At 38.5% G+C, this 23319-nt stretch overlaps 1 protein-coding gene across 1 annotated transcript; it reads right to left on the bottom strand.

Moving 5' to 3' along the window:
• Window positions 1-584: 584 nt before the first annotated feature.
• Window positions 585-18123, bottom strand: scn3b (sodium channel, voltage-gated, type III, beta). The gene is made up of 6 exons (XM_089014447.1): window positions 17831-18123; window positions 17418-17650; window positions 13167-13345; window positions 12860-13088; window positions 9567-9705; window positions 585-3433 (listed from the first exon to the last, which is right to left on the bottom strand). The coding sequence occupies exons 2-6, from the start codon at window positions 17470-17472 to the stop codon at window positions 3427-3429; spliced, it is 609 nt and encodes a 202-aa protein (XP_088870573.1). The 5' UTR covers window positions 17473-17650; window positions 17831-18123; the 3' UTR covers window positions 585-3426.
• Between the last annotated feature and the right edge of the window lie 5196 nt (window positions 18124-23319).

The following is a 23319-nucleotide window of genomic DNA, read 5'->3' as shown; positions in this document are numbered from 1 at the left end:
CAGCAGCATGTGGCTATCTGCTGTAATTGAAATGTATTTCAGTACGTATGTGGGCCACATTACTGGGTTGCATCCTCGGGGAGATAAACGGTAATGCGAGAGGGAAGCAGCATGTTGGGAGAAAAGGACAGACACGTACTCTGAACAACCACATTAAGGGATTCTTTGCACAATCAATAACCAATTTATATGAATCTGATGGATGGATAATGTTCACACATGTGACATTACCTCTTGACAATTCTGACAATATCATATCCGACTGAGTGCTTTGAAGGAAATTTTAACCAAGCAATCCTACCTTGAGAAAGGAATTGCAAGGTCGCCATGACAACCGCTGCTGCTGTAGGTGTCACTGTTCTGTGTCACAGGCTTTGGTAAATGAGCAACCTGCATCACACCATTAGGTCTTTACTGCATCTGCTTTATGCTGTCTATTCACTTCGATATCCTGCAAGATTTCGCCTGGCTTGGTCAATTTGACCTCAACTCGAGAGCTTTAGTGGGGGTTATTTTGTGGAATCGTTGCTCAAATGCCAGCATACTTTAAAAGTACGAAAACAGAGAGAGTGTGAAGATAAGCTCTGATAAGAAAACCTTTATTTATCTCCCAATGGAGAAATTCCCACTTTACAACAGTGAAATTATAAAAGGGAGAAAGTCCAAGACCAAAGTGACAATGAAGCATTGTTTTTCAGATCTTACACATTACACTTCGTTCCAAAGTAAACACTGTGCAATGGAATGTCTGAAAAGAAAATGCTGAAAGAGAAAAACATGCCTACTAACTCAAATTGCATTTGCTTTCCTTGCTTTGCTTTCTTGTAAGTGTGTAATTTATCATTAAAGGGCAACCGACGTCACTTTTTTGTTTTTTAACTGACATCAGAAAAACATTTGATAGTATCTAAAATACCCAAAACACGCAGTATGACATTTTTAGTCAAATGCAAAAAAACAATAAAAATGACTTAAAGTGTCCAAAATCTGCAAAAAATTGAGCTGCGAATTGGGCATTTTCAGAAAGTCCCGCCCCCAATTTGTGACGTCTTGCATTGCTGGAGAATAAAAACAATAGCTACAGATTTGGATAATATGCTTTTTTGTTACACATCCAGTTATGAATATGATTCAAATAGTTCTGAGGAGGAAAGCATACATGTTTGCCATCGATTAAAGAAGTCCTTCCGTGTCATTTTGAGGCATCTGGACTGCAATGTAACGTCCTACAAAAGAGGCAGAAAAATGGCGACCAGCTCCTGTGAGGAATGAATCAGCCCGTTTCCACAGGCTCATACATTCCTTGCATGGAGCTTGGACTCCGTCTGCTGGCGGCTTTTGGATGTAACACATGGGTTTCAAAAAAATAGTACAGCAAAATACATTGACGTGATGGAAAGACGCTACAATGACTCTTTTTTACGGTCAGGAGGCGGTCCTTTTCTGACATCACGTGAGGACTCGTCACCAACTCAAAAACAAGGCTTCCTGAATGTTCAGCGTGAGTCTTAAAACGTAATATATAGCTATATGCGGTGGACTCTTATTAAAATACGCCCAGTAGAAGTCATTTGAAGCCATTTTACAAATTATGGACACAACTTGTCGGGAGACGTCGGTTATCCTTTAAAGGGTGATTCTATGATTCATTGTTTGTAAAATTATACAGTTCAACCACATAACTCGACAAGTCAAGCATGAAAACAAAGAATTCAACAAATCCCAGAACTAAACAAGGGTGAACATGATAGACGCCGGCGGGCAGCCAAGGTGATATAAAATAAATACAAAATTAGCAATTACTGGCCAGGCATGTTGATCACATTTTTTTATTGTCAATTGATTGATTGATTGTAAATTCCCCCAAAAATAAAATGTGTCTGACAGCAACATTCCGATATGGAAAAGCAACGCTACAAATGTAACAACTGTAGCTAACATTGGATTTTGTACATTGCTAACGCTAGCTTGGTTTTGCTAATGGTACCATTTTTTTGGTCAGACTTTAGAACATTTCAGAGGAACACTGCCGTGTGAGTAATTCAATTACAGTTATGTAAGAACAGAACAGAAGCAGTCTTACATGACTTGAAGTGCAAAAGATGTGTTAGTATGACAAAGTAGAGATGGAACCTTTCCCGAATGAAGAAAGATCTCACATGCTGCGTATGAATTAAAGATGAATACAGACAGGGAATAGCAACAGAAATGCAGCAGGAAAAAGATAATAGTTGTATATTTCTTACAACGCAGCAATGAGTGTCATTACAATAAAACTGGATTGTCATTCTTACAGTTAATAGCCCAGTGGTTTTTAACCAGGGTTCATTCGAACGGCAGGGGTTCAGTGAATTGGTCTTTGCGTTTTGAGAGAGCTTCTGTCATGGAGGTTAACTCATTCACTGCCATTCTCATTTTTTTTTCGGGAATTGAAAATATGACGTGGAACGCCATTCCCAAATGATAAAGCGCTGGTCAGACCCTGACAATGTTTTTTTCCCTTCCACGAGGATGCAGCCTTTGCCTTTTGTACAGCCGCCCCCACTTGCACCTCATATTACTCCAGACCCATATAATTTAGGGACCAACTCCTTTTTTTCTGATGAAAAAAGAGAGTCTAAGGTTTCAATTACGCTGCATTGAATGTTGATCTAGTCCTAAAATTCAATATTCTGTGGAATTTGAGTGAAACTGACAAAAACACTCTCACTGGAGTGGACACATTTTTGCACACATCTGGCAGTGAATGACTTAAGACACACTCGACTCAACATGTCAATCAGTCATGATGCCTGCTTGGCCATGGATGCAAATAATCACATTATATCCCGTGTCCAATCAGTGCTGCAGGGAATTTTGTACACTCAGTAGTCACCAAGTGACTGTGATGATAGTATGTCATAAAATGGAAAAAAACTATACAAAGGCCATGTAATTGTATTATTTTTCTGTTTATACCAAATTTGTAAAAAAATGAATTTTCACTAATGAAAGGTTTGTTGGATGTGAACAAGATCTGATTGGGTTCGGTAAAGGGTTAAGAACCACTGTATTCGCTATCCTAATAAAGTCGCTGTCTGTATGTCTTCGCTTGACAAAAAAAAAGCCGCAATAGCAGTCGGATCGCGTGTGGACTGCATTGTATCTATTTATAAAGGGTCCACATCACAGAGGCACAACACGGTATGAATAAGAGTCTAGGTTCACATGAAGTGCAGCCCATTTGTATGTGACATTAGACATTTGATTTTAAACTCGCGTTACAACTGAGGGCACTTGAGTTTAGCACAGAAAGGTAAGAAAACTGACATTGGTGGTTTTTCACAGGAAAACGGCATCATTGTGGGAGCAGGGGAAGGCACGGGGGGAGGGATTTTGTTGGCAGGACTCCGGGAGTGCTGATCTTTATTGTCCCTTCATGGTCCTTCAATACCTGACAAAGCACAACATATTCCTTCCCTCAATAAACAAATCAGAGGTGTATCTTTATATGGACGTTGTACTCTATAACTATCAATAAATATGTATCATTTTGACATTAGATGTTAAAAAGATAATAAATGTGCAATCTGCCTTGTTTATTATTCTGGATAACCAATGATTTTCACACCTACGGGCAAGTTAGACTCTTCAATGAAGTCAACATGCAGGTTTGGGGACTGTGAGGGTAACTGGGAAGCAGATGTGCTAGCACCACAAGTTGCACTGAGCTTTCCACAATAAACAGCATATTAATATGCAGTAGATATAATACCATTTACAAATCCAGCCAATTTTCAACACAAATAATCCTTTGAGAAGAGAAGTAAAACAAACAAATGAGGTAGTGTGGTTGCCTAAAATTTAAATATCCTTTTAACTTGAGATGTGGTTGCTTTCAGAATTAGCCAGTCAGATTCAAACTTGTGTTAAACAGGAGTCAGGACACCATCCATCCGTTTTCCAATCCGACTTTTCTCATATGGGTTGCTGGGGGTGCTGGAACCTATACAGACGCTCCACTACTTACGAACATTAAAGTTACGAACAATGATGCATACGAACATTTTTGTAGTAACATATGTAGTGTTCTCCCCAGTTGTACATGTACATAGCTTTATGGAGCATATATTTTATTCAATGTTTATTTTTCAGTGCAAACCAATGTAGGTTACTTATAGAAGCCGTAAACATACTTATATAAAACTTAAACATACTTATATAAGCCTTAAACATACATTCCATACAAAATATAGCTCTGAATTCACCTTACGAATGACCATTCGGAACATACCTCGTTTGTAAGTTGAGGAGCGTCCGTACCAGCTCTTTTGGCAGTAGGTAGGGGACACCCTGAACCGATTGCAAGCCAATTGCAAGCCAATTGCACGGCACCCACAGACAAACAGCCATCTGCGCACACACTCACACTGATGAGTCAGCACACATCTGCCGCAATTCTGTGATTAACCCTGAATAAAGTTCAGCTGTTCTATGGGGGCTGGGGGAGTACGTTTTTCAGTTGGCTTGTAAAGCGAGGTGCTTTCAAATTTCTGTTTTTTTTTAATTACAAAAACCTTGCATTTGAAAAAAAGTGTTGCCATCTCTCACCGTGTAAAAATAAAATAACATTATCATCTATGTTAAGGACATTTTGGTTAAATTATACATTTTTCTTATTGTTCTGTAGCCACAAAGGGACATAAGTCTTCTTGTGCCGGTCCCAAGCCCGGATAAATACAGAGGGTTGTGTCAGGAAGGGCATCCGACGTAAAAGCTTGGCCAAAACAAACATGCGGATCAAACCTCTAAAGATGGAGGACACTGATTTGCTGTGGCGACCCCTTGAAGGGAAAAGCCAAAAGGAAAAGAAGAAGTTCAAAATTGCATAATTAGATTTTGAAAAGGTGCAATAGGTTTCATTTTATCGCTGTAAAGCATCTGGGCTCCATTAGTCATCCTGTCTTTAGTCCGTTAAAAAAAGGGCCATGCCATGTTGACGTCAGCAGCATTCGGAAGACAGTAAGGCATGGAGCAACAACTTTTCTGACTCTCTGAAATCACCTGATAATCGGATCATCTGAATTTACCTGATCAGATCGTCTAAAGTCACCTGATCAGACTGTCAGATCGTCTGAAGTCACCATCTGAAGTCATGTGAAACAGTCACATCTGAAGTCACGTGATCTGATCGTGTTATGACCGTGATCAGAACGTGTTAAGAGCATGTTAACGTTGTGTTTCGTCTTCATGTAAAAAGCCAGTGTCGAAGTATGTTGAATCACTTTTATTTTTAGTCTCAACGCTACACTTTTCACATACGTTTTGACTAGCAAACATTTTTTGGATCAACGACGACAGTCTCATCTTTTTGTTGTCACTAACTCATTCACTGCCATACATGTGCAAAAATGTGGCCATTCCAGTCTCAGAGTTTTTGTCATGGTTTCTTGAATTCCAGGGCACGCAGAATATTGAGTTTTAGCACTACATAACCATTCAATAGAGTTACAAACCTTAGTCAGAAAAAAAGAGTTAATTCTTAAATTATATGGGTCTGGAGTTATATGACCTTGAAATGAGGGTGACTGTCCAAAATATAATGCAATACATACATATTGGTTTATATAGCGCTTTAACAACAGCTGACGGTGGAACAAAGCGCTAAAATGTAAAAAATGGAAATGCGCCCCCTTGCGGAAAAGAAACAACATTGCCAGAGGCCATGGCCAGCGCTTTATCAGCACACAAGCATGGAAAAAAAACCACACCCACGCAAATTCGGGAATGGCACTTTACGTCATATTTTCAATTCCTGAATACATTTGTGAATGGCAGTGAATGAGTTAATGATAAAGAAAGGGATTGCATCAGAAATTTTCATGCCTTGCTGAAGTACCGATAAGAGGAACGTAAGTTGCCGCTACAATCGATAACACAGTCTTGCACCGCATCACATTGCATTGTACATACGGTATGACAGGAAGGCTAAATGTCAAGAAAGAGAATCACGATTGGAGGATATTTTGTAAGAGGGCAACCCCGAAGATGTACCAGGGCACAGAAACTACAAAATCTACAGAAACGACAAAACACGGCTCAAAAGGGACAAAAGAATGATTTGAAAGGGCATCTGAGATTTCAGAATCACAACCAGAAAACCTTTATTCGTCCCACAGTGGGGGACAAATACAAGAAGATATTCAAGAACATGCAAGAAGATATTCTTGCATTGCGGTATGGTTTATCGGAATGGCTGATTGCCATAGTCATTGCATTTCCTTTCAGAAATGGCATCCATAAAATGACATCTACATCTCGTGATACACACTTCTGAATCTTCTTTTTTTTGCATTGCTGAGAAGTAATTTTACATCTTAATGATAATGGCGCAATCAGCACTTTTTACTACGGTTTAAAAGGAAAATTAATTTATATAATAATGAGAAAATGGAGGCTATTCTTGATGTGAAGGTCATTTTCTCCACATTTACACAAGAGATACTGATTGCGTTGCTGCGTTTTGTAATTTCTTCATCTACTTGTTCACATGATTGGACCTGAATGGATATTCCGTCTCTGGATGGAGACTTCAAGAAATTGGTAACGGGAACCAGATCCCCTTTCTAAGTGTCAGAACTAACCGCAACAACGGCGTCATTGTACCAGGAAAGGTGGCACGGCCATAATGCCGATCTAGGGAGACACATTTGGGATGCCACTCCTGCAACTTTTAGGACAGCTGTCTTAAAGCAGGTGTGTGAGGGTAAACTCTGTATGTAGCTATATATGTTAAGTACCGTATTTTCCGGTGTATAAGGCGCATTGGAGTATAAGGCGCACCCCCAATGAATAAAGGATTTTCAAACTTTTTCTATATACAGTAAGGTCTCGTTATATCGATATTTAAGGGAGTCCGAAAAAATATCGATATAACCGGGACTATCGATATATCCGACCCTGTTTGCATATAATTTTCTCTGTGCGTGCATAGAAATAGTATCGATATAACCGGGACTATCGATATATCCGACCCTGTTTGCATGTAATTTTCTCCGTGCGTGCATAGAAATAGTATCGATATAACCGGGACTATCGATATATCCGATATCGATATAACGAGACTTTACTGTATATAAGGAACACCGGACTATAAGGTGTGCCTGATGGTCTTTTTTTCTCAATAACACACATATACAGTATCACCTGTTAATGTGTTCGATACACTTGCATGGTGTCATGGAAATCAATACAAAATATATTTTTTTTACCTTGCTGTATAAGAAATAAGTGAAATAAAATGTCGGTATTACCCAGTGTATAAGGCAAACCGGAGTATAAGGCGCAACCTAAATGAATGGTGTATTTTAAAACTTTCTCCACGTATATGCCGTGCCGGACACTAAGGCACACCTTCAATGAATGGAAAAGGTTTTACAAATATAAGGCACACCACATTGCTACAGTAGAGGTTGTGGTTACGCATGGAGTCAGTGGCTGCTGAAAATTGTTACGAGACCTGTTGTGGCTCAATATTACTTCACATATAAGGCACACCCGTGTATAAGGTGCAGGGTCATCATTTGAATAAATTTAAAGATTTTGGGTGCGCCAAAATACTGTATTACTTTTTAAAAGCAGCTTTTTAAAAGCAGATGTTTTTAAAACATACTGTATCTTGTACCAATTGCACTACCATATAAACAAGCAAATACATTATTATTATTATTATTATTATTATTATTATTATTATTATGTGTTATTGTTCCTTGCACACCTCAATTGCCTGTTTAAATGCCTTCAGTCTGAATCAACGGCCCGTCAACACAATAGCCATCCAGCGGGAACCGACTACGCAGGTGCGTTTGGTTCTTTGTCGGCGCTGACAAGCTGACGGAGCCGCATTAGTCAGATGGCGTTTCCAAGGGAAAAAAAAGGAGCATTCGGATCAAGATTTACGCGAGCGAGGCTGTCAGATGCATTTGGGGAAAAGGCAAATTACTGTTACACGAGCGAGATACAAACAGATGCGGCACAGACTCAATTACTCAACTTGACCCTATTCTTGCTCTTGACTTTGATTGCTTGAAAATTCCTCACTTTGTAAGCGGTTGAAATGACTGATACAATCTGCAGTCAAGCAAGACTGACAACACCAATCATTGTGATTATTCACGCAATATGATGTCCACGTGTTACAAGCCACTCCATCCAAGCCTGGAGTGGGTAATCTTGACAACCAGGCAATTTCCCAATGGGCCAGGTTGCCTGATGTGCTGCTCAGGATTAGTATTTCAGACCTTACATTAATGTCCTCCTGTCCGTGAGTCTTCTTTGGTATCAGAAAATAAGGTGCATTTGCGGTATTATTGGCTTCACATACATATGGAACAGGAACATTACCATATTTTCCGTCCTATAAAGTGCACCTAAAAGCCTTCTTTTATTTTTCAAAATATTTCAATAGACTGTGAAAAGTATGCCTTATGTATGGAAAATGTTTTGAAATATGTCATTCGTTGAAGGTGCTCCTTATATTCCAGAAAGTACGGTCATTATTTTTGTTAGATTTTTTTAATGTATTTATTTTTGGGTGTATACTCTGGAACTCACTTCCTCCCAACATTTGGAACATTGATTCTCTTCCCACTTTCAAATCCCATCTCAAAACCCACCTATTTAAAATCGCATTTTCTGTGTAGCTTTATCTCTTGTTTCTATTCATAATTGTATTTTATGTATTATTGTTTTTTTTCTATGCTTGTCTGTGACTGTAAAGTGTCCTTGAGAGCTTTGAAAGGTGCTTGAAAATAAAATGTATTATTATTATTATTATTATTATTATTATTATTATTATTATTATTATAAGATACACCAGAGTATAAGGCTCACCTTCAATGAATGAAAAATATTTTCTAAATAAAACAAATATATAAAAATTTTCTACATAGAAGGCACAACAAATTAGAAGGCACTACAGTTGGGGCTGGGGTTATGCACTATGCTGACAGTAGTTGTGAGACCTGTTGTGGCTCAATATTACTTATATATAAGGTGCATCTGCGTATACGGGGCAGGGTCATTATTGGAGGAAAATTAAAGTGTTTGGGTGCGGTTTATACATCGGAAAATCTGGTATAAAACTCTGACAGCAAGGTTTGAAAAGGTTTGGCCATAATTTAAAACTAAACGTAATTAGTTTATAAACGACGAGAAACAACACGACTGTCACTATATTCCACCGTGTTGGTACAAAATATCATAAAAAGACAAAACAGTGTTGATCCACCACTAATATGTCTGGTGGGAGTCACAAGACTTGTTTAGATTCCCATATGAGGATAAGCGAATTACAAAATGGATGGATGGATGGATGGATGGATGGTCAAAGTGTCATTGCCTAATCTTGGTCTGACATTAAAACAACAGCATTATGACACTGCGTCATAAGTTTTGCTTTTACAACATTCCGCTCCCTCCCAAAACTTTTTGTCTCTATGACAAAATTAATGGTTGTAATTTAAATTCAGCCCTAATCTATTGTTCCCTCCCACTCATTGCTTGCCATTTGTCCCAGTGACACTCACCCTGTGTCCTGCACGAGGTCGTCCGACTTGGAGATCTTGCGGTAGCAATAAACCATCTCTATCAACAGCCAGAAGGTCAAGAAGACCAGCAGCAAGTACATCATGATCTCCGAGTACAGGGCAGTGCTGTCTGGGATGGCTGCAAAATCACAAACAGCGACATGTTTTATTCAAGACTTTTTTTTTTTGCAGTGGCTTTTTTGCAATACTTTTTATTCACAGTTTAAAAGAGGATGTGCGTACCCCCCCCCCAAAAAAAAAAAAACAAACATCCAGACATCATAAAGAAGACCACACTTGCTCTTAACAGGATGAATTCAAATGCTAATGAGATGCATCAGAGCATTACATCATGTTTGCTCTGATTGCCATTTGATTATTATCCTTTCAATAATACACATAATGGACTGCAATCACTGATTAATTTATTCGACATTTGCATAATGTCATGGAAATCAATACAAGAGATGTTCCCAAAAAAGTCAACTAAAATTACCGTATATTCCAGTGTATAAGGTGCACCGGAATATAAGGTGGACCCGAGTATAAGGCACACCTCCAATTAATAGTGTATTTTCAAACCTTTTTCCATATACAGTAAAGTCTCGTTATATCGATATCGGATATATCGATAGTCCCGGTTATATCGATACTATTTCTATGCACGCACGGAGAAAATGCTGCTTATATCGATATTTTTTTCGGACTCCCTTGAATATCGATATAACGAGACTTTACTGTATAAGGTGGACCTTTCATAACTTTGCTGCTGTGAAATGTAAATGTATCCACTGTGAGACTAATAAAGGTAAATCCAATCCACTCCAATCCAATTTGTATTAATAATAATAATAATAATAATAATAATAAAGTCTGTGAAGTTAAAGGTCACTTGTGGAGACTTCATCGTGAATCGTCTTCATTAAAGATTTGCAAGAACCACCACAATTATCGTCCTGGCAAAAATCGCTCCATTACAATTCGAAATGAAACAGAACAAACAACAACAAAAAAAGAAACTATAATTCCGCCTTCAAATGGTGAAATAAGATGAATTGTGAAAAATCGCAGCGGCTTACGGACTTGGGTAATATTTGAACGCCCCATACGTTGGATTTGTCGCATTCGATCATCTTCTTATTCACATTTAAAATGGTTACAGTAAATAAAGCTTCAAGTGTATACAAGGTGCCAAATTGCTGAAAGCGATAGGAATTTGCAGCCTCTGCAAATAGAGCCCATTATTGTAATATAATCCTTTACATGTACATGTATACACACACAGGTTTGCATTTGGCTATGTAATCCATTTGACAACAACGAACATAATTACCGGAACATAATACCACACTGTCATGTGGAGAACATCAGTGAGATTCTTTGTGACATTTGATCACGCCAAAGTGGGACAGGAAGGAAAAAAAGCGCCTTACAGGCAAAACACAAAAAGGACTTCCTATTCCATGTGGGCACAACAAACACATTTGCCTCGATTGTTATGCAACAACTAATTACTCACAGTGCATACGAAATGTAATGCAATGGAGGCGGGTGCCATGAAGGAAAACAGGTCAAAATATTCAGACACGTTATTCGGTACTTGTGAACAAGCAAATGAGATCCGAGACAACTTTGATTTCAAGAAAAAATAAGGCACAATTAACTAATTCACTGCCATTCACAATTCATTCGGGAATTGAAAATATGACATAGAGCGCCATTCACGAATTTAATTCGGTGTTTGTTTTTTCTTGTTTCGGTGCTAATAGAGCACTAGCCATGGCCTCTGGCAATGGTTTTTTTCTTTTCCACAAGGAGGAGGCATTTCCCCTTTTTCCATGTTAGTGCTTTGTTCCATCTTCAGCTGTTGTTAAAGCGCTATATAAACCAATATGTATCAGAATCAGAATAAGAAAACCTTTATTCGTCCCACAATGGGGAAATTTGAAGTCCATAGCAGCAATTTGAAAGGGCATGGGGTGGGGGTGAAAGGATAGAAAAACAAGATATTCTAAGCATAGTAAAAAAATGTCGGCAAACTGAGATGTATACTCTAAATGTGCAGAACCGTTTCATAATGAAAGTATCAAGTATCAAGTATCAAGTATCAAGAAAGATATAGTGACATATGTAGCTGTATTGCATGAACCCATATTTACAGTACAAATTTTTTTGGGTATTTATTGCATTGTATTTTGGACAGCCCCCCTCATTTCAAGTTCATATAATTCACAACCCATATAATTTAGGAATTAACTCTCTAACGCTGCATTGGATATTTATGTAATTCTAAAACTCAATATTCTGTGGGTCTTGGAATTTGAGTGACAATGACAAAAACCTTGCCAATGGAGTGGACACATTTTTGCACGTCTGGCAAATGAGTTATGGGTTCATTGTTAGAAAGGCAACCTTGAAAATAAAACGGGATTATAATTTTGACGGTGGATCTCATTTGATTGTGCAGGCGTAATTTATATAGCGAGCATGTGTTGTTCATGTATGGACTCATGAAAACATTCGGATGCAAGTCCAAGATGCAGGAAGCAGAATACATTACCCCTTGTGACACGAGAAAAAACCCACATATTCTGTGGGTTCTGCAATTTAAGTGAAAATGACAAAAACCCTGGGACTGCAGTGGACACATTTTTGCACATAGTCTGGCAGTGAATGAGTTACAGAGATAGTTAGCCAAGATTGACACATGTACTTTTTTCTTTCCCACAACCAAATGGGACAAATTACAAAGGCGCGACCTAATGAGATGCATTTTCTTTTCTATTTTTGCATGTGAGAATCATTCATGCACCTTGGTGTGGGGAAAAAACGGTCAAAAACCTGTGTGCTGTCATATGAATTAAATGTGAAATAGGGAAATTCCTCATTTCCAAGGATCAAAAGAGTTCTATCCATCTGTTTTCGGCAGCGCTCACCCTCATGAGAGCTCATCCCGGCAAACTTTGTATGGAGGCTTGCTCCATCCCTGCCTGGACGCTCGCCAACTGCAAGTCGCATTTAGCTCGAGAACCCTTCATTCTCACATTCACATCGATGGACAATTTTGCAGAATGTGCAGCAGGCTTGATGATGACCTCATCAGCTACATCGCAAATAAGTGAGAACGGGATTTGAGTCGCATATCTCTGACACCCATTTGCCACATCACTGACACATGAAAGAGGGTGATTACATGATTCCTCCAAAATCTGAATTCTACTTATAAATTCAATTCACTAATATGATCGCGTGACATCACTTGCCCTAGGAGCACGTTGAGCAACAAAACCCACCTTCCTCGTTGACTTTTAGCGTGATGTTCTTCAAGATGAATGCTGACGGAGTGAAGTCGTCAAACTCAAACTGGCGAAGCACGTGGCATTCGTAGATGCCGCTGTCGTTGTAGGTGACGTTCACAATACTGATGGAGAGATCTTGCAGGTCCTGGCTGCCGTTCCACACTAAGCGGCCTTTGAATGGTCCATCCATCTCCATTGGGGCGTTCCCTTCATACTTGTATATCTCGGAGAGTGAAAGAGGAGTTATATCATATACAATCATTTTGGGGGCGGGGGGTGAAATGCTCGGAACGTAGCTTACGAGGGTTTTATCTGGTATGATGCCTTGTTCCACCTTGGTCATGAAGTACCAGTCCACATGGGTTTTGACTTTCACCTCATCACGCTTCATGCATGAGATACATGTTAATTTCATCATCTTTCCCAGAACCGCCTCAGTCCCTGAGGGGATGTCCACACATACTGGCTCGCTCAGATGCCCTGGAATATTAAAAAAAAAAAGTATGTGATTAGATGAACTGCTAACATGCATCACAAAGAATGTAATCAATTACAAATCAACAGTTCTATGAATAAATAAATATTGAAATAAAAACACTAAATAAATAAACAAACAAATAAATAAGTAATTAAATAAATAAATGTGGGGATGAATAAATAAATAAATAAATAAATAAATGCATCAATGGACAAATAAATACATAAATATATAAATAAATGAACGGATAAATAAATACATAAATAGGTAAATGCACAAACGAACAAATAAATACATCATTTAAAAAAACAACAAATGAATGAATAAATAACTAAATGCATGAATGAACAAATAAAACAATAAATAAATAAACACATACATGAATACATAAATAAATAATAAATGCATGAACTAACAAACAAATAACCACACACATAAATAAATGCACACACAAACGAATAAATAAATAAATAATTTAATATGAATGAATGAATGAATGAGTAAATAAATAAACAAACACATGCACAGTTACTACACATAAATAAATAAATAAATAAATAAATAAATAAATAAATAAATATTTTTTAATGGAATATAATAGCAAGGGAGGGGCTGAGGTGGCACTTATGCTGAGAAAGGTTTTGAAATTACGATCAGTATTTTCTCAAGAGTTGCTTGGTTTATTTGAGTCACTCCATATTTCAATATATGACCAAGGTAATAAGAAAAAAAAACAGAGGACATCATAATCGTCTTCTACTTGAATAAAAGCAGCCTAATTTGCCACCTTTTTATAGCTATAAATATAGTGGGGCAGTGGTTCAAACAGGTCAACAAAATCGTTTTACCGCATACAGCTGGTGCAGCACAAAATAAGGTAATTACACGTAGAAAACTAAGATTATTTTGTGATTCATTATAAAAATAAATTAGAATAATACAATGCATTATACTTCCAAAAATTCCTCATGACTTAATTTGGGAAAGATGCATCGCTTAGAAAGCAGTTAAAATATTAATGGTAATATTGACACAAAATAAAATGAACAATTACAAAAAATGTTTTTTAGGATTAATTCATAAAAATAATATCACATTAAGGTCCAGTCTGCCTACACGAGGATCGATTATTACAGCCCGTCAGTCTACACTGAATCCAATTTGGAGCAAATGGCAAAGCTCAGGAAGCATTAAAGTGACGTCCACTCAATTTTCCAGCTCTGAGAGCACTGGGAAAGGGCTTGACTCTCAGTACTTGATCACAAATCCAAGCTCATCCAGGCCAGTAAGCACTAATGATGGCCTCTGCCCATTCGTGTTTGAGGACAATTGAGTTGAAGGAATAAAAGAAGAAAAAAAATTACAGCTCCGTCAAATTATAGAAGACGGAATCAATTGAAAATGATGTTTTGTGAAAAAGGGAAGGGATTAGAAAGACAAAGACAGATGTGACAGTCTCTCCTGTTCTCTTATATAACGCTTCCCCCAAAGGCAGACTGTGACAACATTGATTCTGTTATTTCTTATGCAGCATAGAAAATGAGTGAAAAACAGCATGTTAAGTGGTAAATTAACCAGAGCATTTGAACGGGATTTATTTGAAGCTTGGTCTCGCAATCTGTGAACCATACTAATGTTTTTTTTTTTCTTTTAATGTATTGTCGTTGAAATTAAGTGACTGAAAATATTGCATATTCCAAAATATGGGGTGGGTCTACAATAATGTTCGTATTTCTTTTCATTAATTCTGTGGTTGTTTTTACAGACTGTATATCTTTGGCATTTCCATTCATTTTTTTAAACACTTGCATCTTAATCTGACAACATAAGATGTCCTCTGTCGTAACTGCTGGCCCTGAAAGGGTTAAGGATAAGTTCCGTAAAAGGATGAGGCCTGTATCGATGAGCTTGCGCCAGTAATGATGCATTAAATGCAGATGGGCTTTTCTTTGTCTGATGGCCACTGCTAATGGTCACATAACTGACAATTCAAAGTGAGGGTAGATATGTATCAAATTCTCGAAGACAATTGACATACTTGTAGTGAAACAACATTTTAACTCATTCACTGCCAGAAGTGCAAAAATGTGTCCACTCCAGTGTCAAGGTTTTTGTCATTGTCACTTGAATTTCAGGATCCACAGAACATTGAGTTTTAGGACGATATAAACATTCAGTTCAGTGTTATAAACCTTAACCTTTATTCTTTCATCAGAAAAAATAGAGTTAAGTCCTAAATTATATGGGACTTGAGTTAAATGAGCATGAAATAGGGCGGCTGTACAATATATATACAGTAAAGTCTCGTTATATCGATATCGGTTATATCGATAGTACCGCTTATTACGATACTATTTTCATTTCCCTTGCACATTTCTAGTCTTTTTATGTATAATTAGTACCGTTTAGTACGATACCCGGTTATTACGATAATCCGGTTATTACGGTGCTCCTTTTCATCCCCCGCCGGCCATTTTTGTTGTTTATATCGATATATCCGTCGCGCCATTGGTCAACTTGGTCACGTGTCTTGTTACGTGAGCCGCCATCGGTCGCGCCATTGGTCGACTTGGTCACATGAGCCGCCATCGGTCGCGCTATTGGTCGACTTGGCCGTGTGACTTTGTCACGTGACACGCCATCGGTCGCGCCATTGGTCAACTTGGTCACGTGTCTTGGTTACGTGTCACGCCATCAGTCGCGCCATTGGTCGACTTGGTCAGGTGACTTGGTTACGTGCCCAGCACCCGTGTAGCAGAGCCATTTTCATTTTCAGACGCTAGCTCGTGTGTAGCAGACGAGATTGAAGTGTTTGTGTTAAAAGGTAAAAATGGGAAGCAGAAGAAGATTGATGACTTTTTTAAATTGTATACATAATACAGTAAGATGTAAGCGTTGCAGTTTCCCTGTTGTGTTATGTACATGCCCACTGTACTGTATATGAATGCAATCGTTTTTTGCAACAATGTTTCTTGTTTTGTCTGCTGAAGCGCGATGATTTTGAAAATTATTAACATTCCATACTGTGTATTAAAGGACAGCCGATGTCACTTTTTATTCAAATGCAAATAAAAATGACTTCACGCCAAGACGTCTTGCATTGCTTGTGAATCCAAACAATGGCTTCAGATTCCGATAATATGCTTTCTTGTTACACATCCAGTTATGAATATGTTTCAAATACACTGTAGTTCTGAAGATTAAAGCATACATGTTTACAATCATTAAAGAATTATATGTGCCATTTTGAGGCAACATTGGGGGAACATCTCTCACCCAAAAAGCCAGCTCCGTTTCTTATATGGCGCTTGGCTGCCCTCTTTTGGCGGCTTTTGTTTAATGCAGTTCGGCGCAGGATCGGATATATCGATAGTCCCGGTTATATCGATATTTTTTCGGACTCCCTTGAATATCGATATAACAAGACTTTACTGTATATATATATATATATATATATATATATATATATATATATATATATATATATATAGCACTTGAACAACAGCTCAAGCTGTAACAAGTATTAACATGGAAAGAAGGTATGCTGCCGCCTTGTAGAAAAGAAAAATCATTGCCAGAGGCCATGGCCAGTGCTTCATCAGCACACAAGCATGAAAAAACAAAACCCGAATAAATTCGGGAATGGCGCTCTACGTCATATTTTCAATTCCCGAATAAATTTGTGGATGGCAGTGAATGAGGTAATTTCATTATTTCAGTTATGTTTTTTTTAAATGGTCTACATTTAAGTATGATGCTGTATTTTAATTTTCATAACAGTGGTACTCTTAGTGCTAAAAAGACAAGGCCCAGTTTCTTGGCGTGGGAATTGCAAACCAGTGTTGAGAACTACTTTCATTTCTTGTTTTTATAAAGGATTCCCTTATCAATTCCATTACGTCGCGACATCATATTAAAAGCTAACAAGGTACATGGTGTCTCATGATCCAAAGTTTGTCTACATTTTACAAGTAAGGGAACATGATGGTCAAATATTTTTCAGTTAAGAAAAACAAAAATAAAAACAGATACTTAAGTAATCAAACATAACAACAACTCCAGTTTTATACTTACCCAAACAAAGCAGAAGCACTCCAGTTTGTAGACTAACTCTGGCTGGAATTGGCATATTTAGCGCGTTCTGTCGCTGCTGCTTAAAGTTGACTTTTTGAAGAGCAGAACGTCCACACCTAATGAGGTCAGGAGTTCCGGGTCCCTTGAGGACTTCAGGACCCAGGACAGCGCTTCTCCTCAGGGGGAAGCTGCGCGCGCAGCTCACTTGTTTCGTCGACACTGACAATCACGACCTTCAAGTTGGCGACAGCAATTAAAACAAAACATTAAATGGATTCGAGACGTGGACTGGGAAACGAGCCTGGTGCTTTCATATTATTGTGCAATCGCGAATCTAAACACGGAGTAACTCGAGCTCACTAACTTTAGCGTTTTCTTCCTGTCGGCGACGTAATTAGTTGAAATGCACTCACCTGATAGGCTCAATCGCTCGACATGGTCCCCAAAACAGGAACAAGACGGTGTAGGCACGGGGAGGAAAGCGAAGGACCTGTGGATTCTCTCTGAGATTTGTACTCCACTCGACAAGAACAACAAAAAAAAAAAACACAACGTCGCCTCTCTTTTGGCAGACCTCGTAGAATAGCAACGCCGCTTGAAGTTGTTTAAAGCCTAATTGTGCTATTTAAGGATGAATATTGACATTTCCCGGCTGTCTGTCTCGCCCCCCACTCCCTTTGTTTTCCAGTAGTAGTGCTTTATGACATTGGTGCGCATGCGCGGAGACTCCCACTTCCACCAATACACGCGAATGTGCATCACCACATAGTGTTGCTTTTTTAAGTCAGCTGTTTGCATGAGCAGGCAGAACAGTTGCACAACTCGAGGATGGGATATTTCTCATAAAATATAAAAAGTAGAGTGCACCCGGTGTTGAAACGTTACTAAAAAAACGAGCCTTAAAATGTTTTTTTCCCTTGCAGCTCAGGCGTGACGTCACCAGTCTCAACAAAGAACCCAAAAATGCCAACTCTTTCCTCGTTTGCTCACTCAGATAAAAAAAAACAACATTTTGAAACTTTGAAGTCTGAATATAACTGGTGATATTGACTCAGCTGCCAAGAAATGTCCCCATTGTGGTACGATCAGAGGCTTTCTGATTCTGAAAAAGAATAAAATGTAGAGTGTACATCTGTCAACTTCCTTCCACATTTGTTCTGCAAATTAAATCTTCCATGAACAGAAACTCGAAAGTCTCGCAACTACTGTCAGCAGCCACTGAGGTAATTTCCCCCTTCAGAAGAAGCAGTGTGTAACTGCAGCCTCTATGATAGCGCCTTATAATGCGGTGTTTCTTATATTTAGAAAACTTATTCACAGTATTTGTATATTATATTTGGGGAAGAAAATTCATTGAAAGTGTGCCTTATAGTCCGCTGCACCTTATATATGAAAAAAAGTTTGAAAATACACCATTTATTGAGGGTGTGCCTTATACTCACGTGCACCTTATACACCGGAAAATATATTTTAATCTAAATATTTTACATGACAATGTTAACCGTTATTAATTACTTATACGTTCAGGAACAGGTGTAAATTATTAAGCTTTTACAGGTCAAATTTAAGAACAAAAAACCTGAAAATACATTAAAAAAAGCTGAGTGCTACAAAAAAAGAAGACATTTTGAAATCAGCGTCAAAAATTCATTTTAACATCTCAAGCCACCTCTGAATAAAATGTGTCTGACACGTTGACCTTACATTCCATGGAGAACAGTGATCATCTTTCCAGACGGCTTTGACCTCCTGTGACCTCTCTACAACGCAAATTTACTCACCTATATGTACCCATACCCATCGGAAGGATGCTGAGCCTTGAACTGCCAGGCAGGAGACCGAAAGGAAGATCTAAGAGGAGGTTTATGGATGTTGTCAAAGAGGACATGAAGGTAGCTGGGTTGAAAGAAAAGGAGTCACAAAACCGGGTTAGATGGAGGACACTGATTCGCTGTGGTGACCCCTGAAGGGAAGATCTGAAAGGAAAAGAAGAAGATACGTAAATAGCAAATCAGTTGTCACTTGAATAGCGCTTAACACACCATTACCCCATTTACCGACGGATGACAGCAGTATCACATGAACTGTGATTTGTATCTTGCTCGGACACACTTAAAAATGGTCAGTGATTGAACCACCAACTTTCTAGTTGGAAAATGGACATTCCCCGGATTCGCTGTTGTATGTCCATTCCAACCTAAAACAAAATGGGGTACACAGAAAATTCATAAATCAATACTGAATTGATTTTTGTGTCCAAAGGAATAGTATGTCTTTAATCCTTGTTGACCCAGAGACAGTAGATATGGCTCAAAATGATGTGTAATATCAACTGAGAGGTGGAGAAAAAGGAACCACGGTGCTATATTCTCCACAGCCAAAATGGGCTCAGCTTGGTGGGAATTATTAAATATGTTTGATATAGTGTGAAATAATGCCATAATTTAAAGCAGTTGGGTGAAGAACTATTAAGAATGGTCTCGACCCATTTTTTTCGATTTGTATCCTTCAGCTTAAAGGTCAACCAACGTCACTTTTTTGTTTCTTAACTGACATCATAAAAACGTTTTATAGCATCTAAAATACCCAAAACACGCAGTATGATATTTTTATTCAAATGCAAAACACAAAGAAAATGACTTAAAGTGTCCAAAATCTGCAAAAAAATTTAGCTGCGAATTGGGAATTTTCAGAAAGTCCCGCCCCCAGGTCGTGACGTCACGGCAAGACGTCTTGCATTGCTGGAGAATCAAAACAATGGCTTCAGATTCAGAGAATATGCTTTCTTGTTACACATACAGTTATGAATATCATTCAAATAGTGCTGAAGAGGAAAACATGCATGTTTGCATGTGATTAAAGAAGTCCTTACGTGTCATTTTGAGGCATCTGGACTGCAATGTAGCGTCCCAGAAAAGAGGCAGAAAATGGCGACCAAGCTCCCTGTGAGGAATTAATAAGCCCATTCCCACAGGCTGATAAATTCCTTATACGGAGCTTGGTCGCCCTCTTCCGGCTCTTTTTGGTGCACAATAAAATGTATCGACGTAATGGAAGGACTGCTACAATGTTTCCTTTTTTTTCGGTCTGGGGCGTTCCTTCAATGACGTCATGTACGGACTCGTCACCAACTCAAAGTCAAGACTTCCGGAATATTCAGCGCGAGTCTTAAAACGTAAAATATAGCTATATGCGGTGGAATCTTTGTAAAATACGCTCATTAAAAGTAATTTGAAGCCATTTTACAAATTATGGACACAACTTGTCCGGAGATGTCGGTTGTCCCTTAAAGAAAAAGAGGAACCACTCCTGGGTTAAATCAGCGACATCAGCAACACACATGAAATAAGACAGGCCTGCTGTGAGCCATATCCTGGCGATAAGGAAACCATAGCAACAGTGATGCAGCACCATGGTGACCATAAGAAGAGGCCTGCTTGGTGACAACGCGCATACTGGGAGGGTTCAAATGGCACTGGTGCTCGGTAAGAGGATAAAGCAGGAGGGTCTTATTTTCAAAACATTTTTTGGGGCGGGCGGGTACGTCACTTCTGCGACAAATGTTTGGGTGTACAAGTTGAAAACATCACACACAATGAACTGCTGCGCAGAGTATGTCTAATTGCGTATGCGCAAGATGCACAGCATCGAGGATATTTCCAGGGATTTAACCGGATTTCAAGATTATAACATGACTCCAGCGTACTGCCATGACGGCGATTGACATTTAAATCTCTTTCGCAGCTGCGAATGTGGGTTGTTAAGTACAGACGGGACGAGAAAGCATGCAGGGGGGCTTTATTTATCAATCAAGCTGTGGCCATGAGGATTCCATCTAAATTCTTAAACAACACAACATGAGAAGTGTCGACCTTGGTGCAACAACATGAATAAAGATCAATAATCTACAGCAGGAGGAGGGAACTCTGATTCTTTGAGAGCGCTATACTTCCTGTTTTTCGAGCTCTCACCCAACACACCTGATTCAATCAATTGTGAACGTTGCAGGCTTGCTGATGAGCTGATTGTTTCAATCAGGTGTGTTGCTGTTAAGAGGGATCAATCACAGGCACGATATGGTTCTCGAGGAACAAGGAGGGTTTTGGGTTCACAATTCGGGATGTGAAAAAAGTAGTGTGGCTTCTCTTGACACTTTTATTCTGATAATTTGACTTTATTTCGGTAAAAACGTTTTTTTAAGTTTTACATCCTTAACCTATTTACGCCAAACGCGTTCATGCGAACACATATACAGTAAATTCATTTAAAAAAAATCAAAATAAAATTAAAACAGAGTATCAAGTAGGTTTAAACGGATCATATAATTAACAATTATACTATTATAATCAATAATTAATGTGGCAATAAATAACATTATTGCATTTAAAAATGAATTTATCTGTGTTCATATGAACACGCTCGGTGTAAATGGATTGATAGTATTAGTAGTAGATTTATAGTAAGTATTCTCTTGAAATACATTATTTTATTGAACTAAATGTATTTTTTTCTTAATTTGATAACTGATTGCATAAAAATTGACTTATTAGTCCACAAAATACTTTTTAAATTAATGTGTATGATTTTCTTGGACCTACAGAAGAGCATTAGGGCCGATGACGACAAAAAAAGGGAAAGTTTGCAAGATTCTCACGTTTATCTTGTGTACCATTATAACATTATCTGAACAAAATATTGAGATATACTTTTTTGGACACAGATCTTTTTCCAGATTGAAATGTTATGATTATAAATAAAATAAACATATTGGATGTAAGTCGCATTAATTTTGATTATTTTGACAATTTGATGTATATTTTTCTCGATCCATCCACATATCTATCTATCTATCTATCTATACACATGTACATACACTATATACACATGTACATACACTATATATATATATATATATATATATATATATATATATATATATATATATATATATATATATATACATACACTATATATATATATATATATATATATATATACACATATATATATATATATATATATATATATATATATATATATATATATACAGTAAAGTCTCGTTATATCGATATCGGATATATCGATAGTCCCGGTTATATCGATATTTTTTCGGGCTCCCTTGAATATCGATATAACGAGACTTTACTGTATATAAAAAAAAAAATCCTCGTCTCACCCACCATGGGTGGTGTCTGTCCCCATTTCAGCTCGGGTCCTCTACCAGAGGCCAGGAAGCTTGAGGGTTCTGCGCAGTATCCGTGCTGTTCCCAGCACTGCGCTTTTCTGGACCGAGATATCCGATCTGTTGCAACTCGTCGAGTTTGGGGGTCACTGCCCCAAGTGCTCCGACCACCACAGGCACGACTGTCACCTTTACCTTCCAGGCTCTCTCCAGCTCCTCTCTGAGCCCTTGGTATTTCTCGATTTTCTCATGTTCCTTCTTTCTGATGTTCCCATCACTCGGGACCGCTACATCCACGACAACGGCTTTTCTTTCCCCTTTATCTATGACCACGATATCTGGTTGGTTGGCCATTACCATCTTGTCAGTCTGTATCTGGAAGTCCCACAGGATTTTTGCTCGGTCATTCTCCACCACCTTGGGAGGTGTTTCCCATTTTGACCTTGGGGTTTCCAGTCCATACTCCACACAGATGTTTCGGTAGACTATGCCAGCCACCTGGTTATGGCGCTCCATGTAGGCTTTCCCTGCCAGCATCTTACACCCTGCAGTTACGTGTTGGATTGTCTCAGGTGCCTCTTTGCACAACCTACACCTTGGGTCTTGTCTGGTGTGGTATATCCCTGCCTCTATGGCTCTGGTGTTCAGGGCCTGCTCTTGGGCAGCCAGGATGAGTGCCTCTGTGCTGTCCTTTAGGCCAGCCCTCTCTAGCCACTGATA

Source organism: Hippocampus bargibanti, linkage group LG14, assembly GCF_051943395.1.
Source record: "Hippocampus bargibanti isolate YZ-2025 linkage group LG14, ASM5194339v1, whole genome shotgun sequence".
NCBI classification, from domain to species: domain Eukaryota; kingdom Metazoa; phylum Chordata; class Actinopteri; order Syngnathiformes; family Syngnathidae; genus Hippocampus; species Hippocampus bargibanti.
Note: the sequence above shows the minus strand (reverse complement) of the source record. Positions and strands in the feature narration are given on the sequence as shown.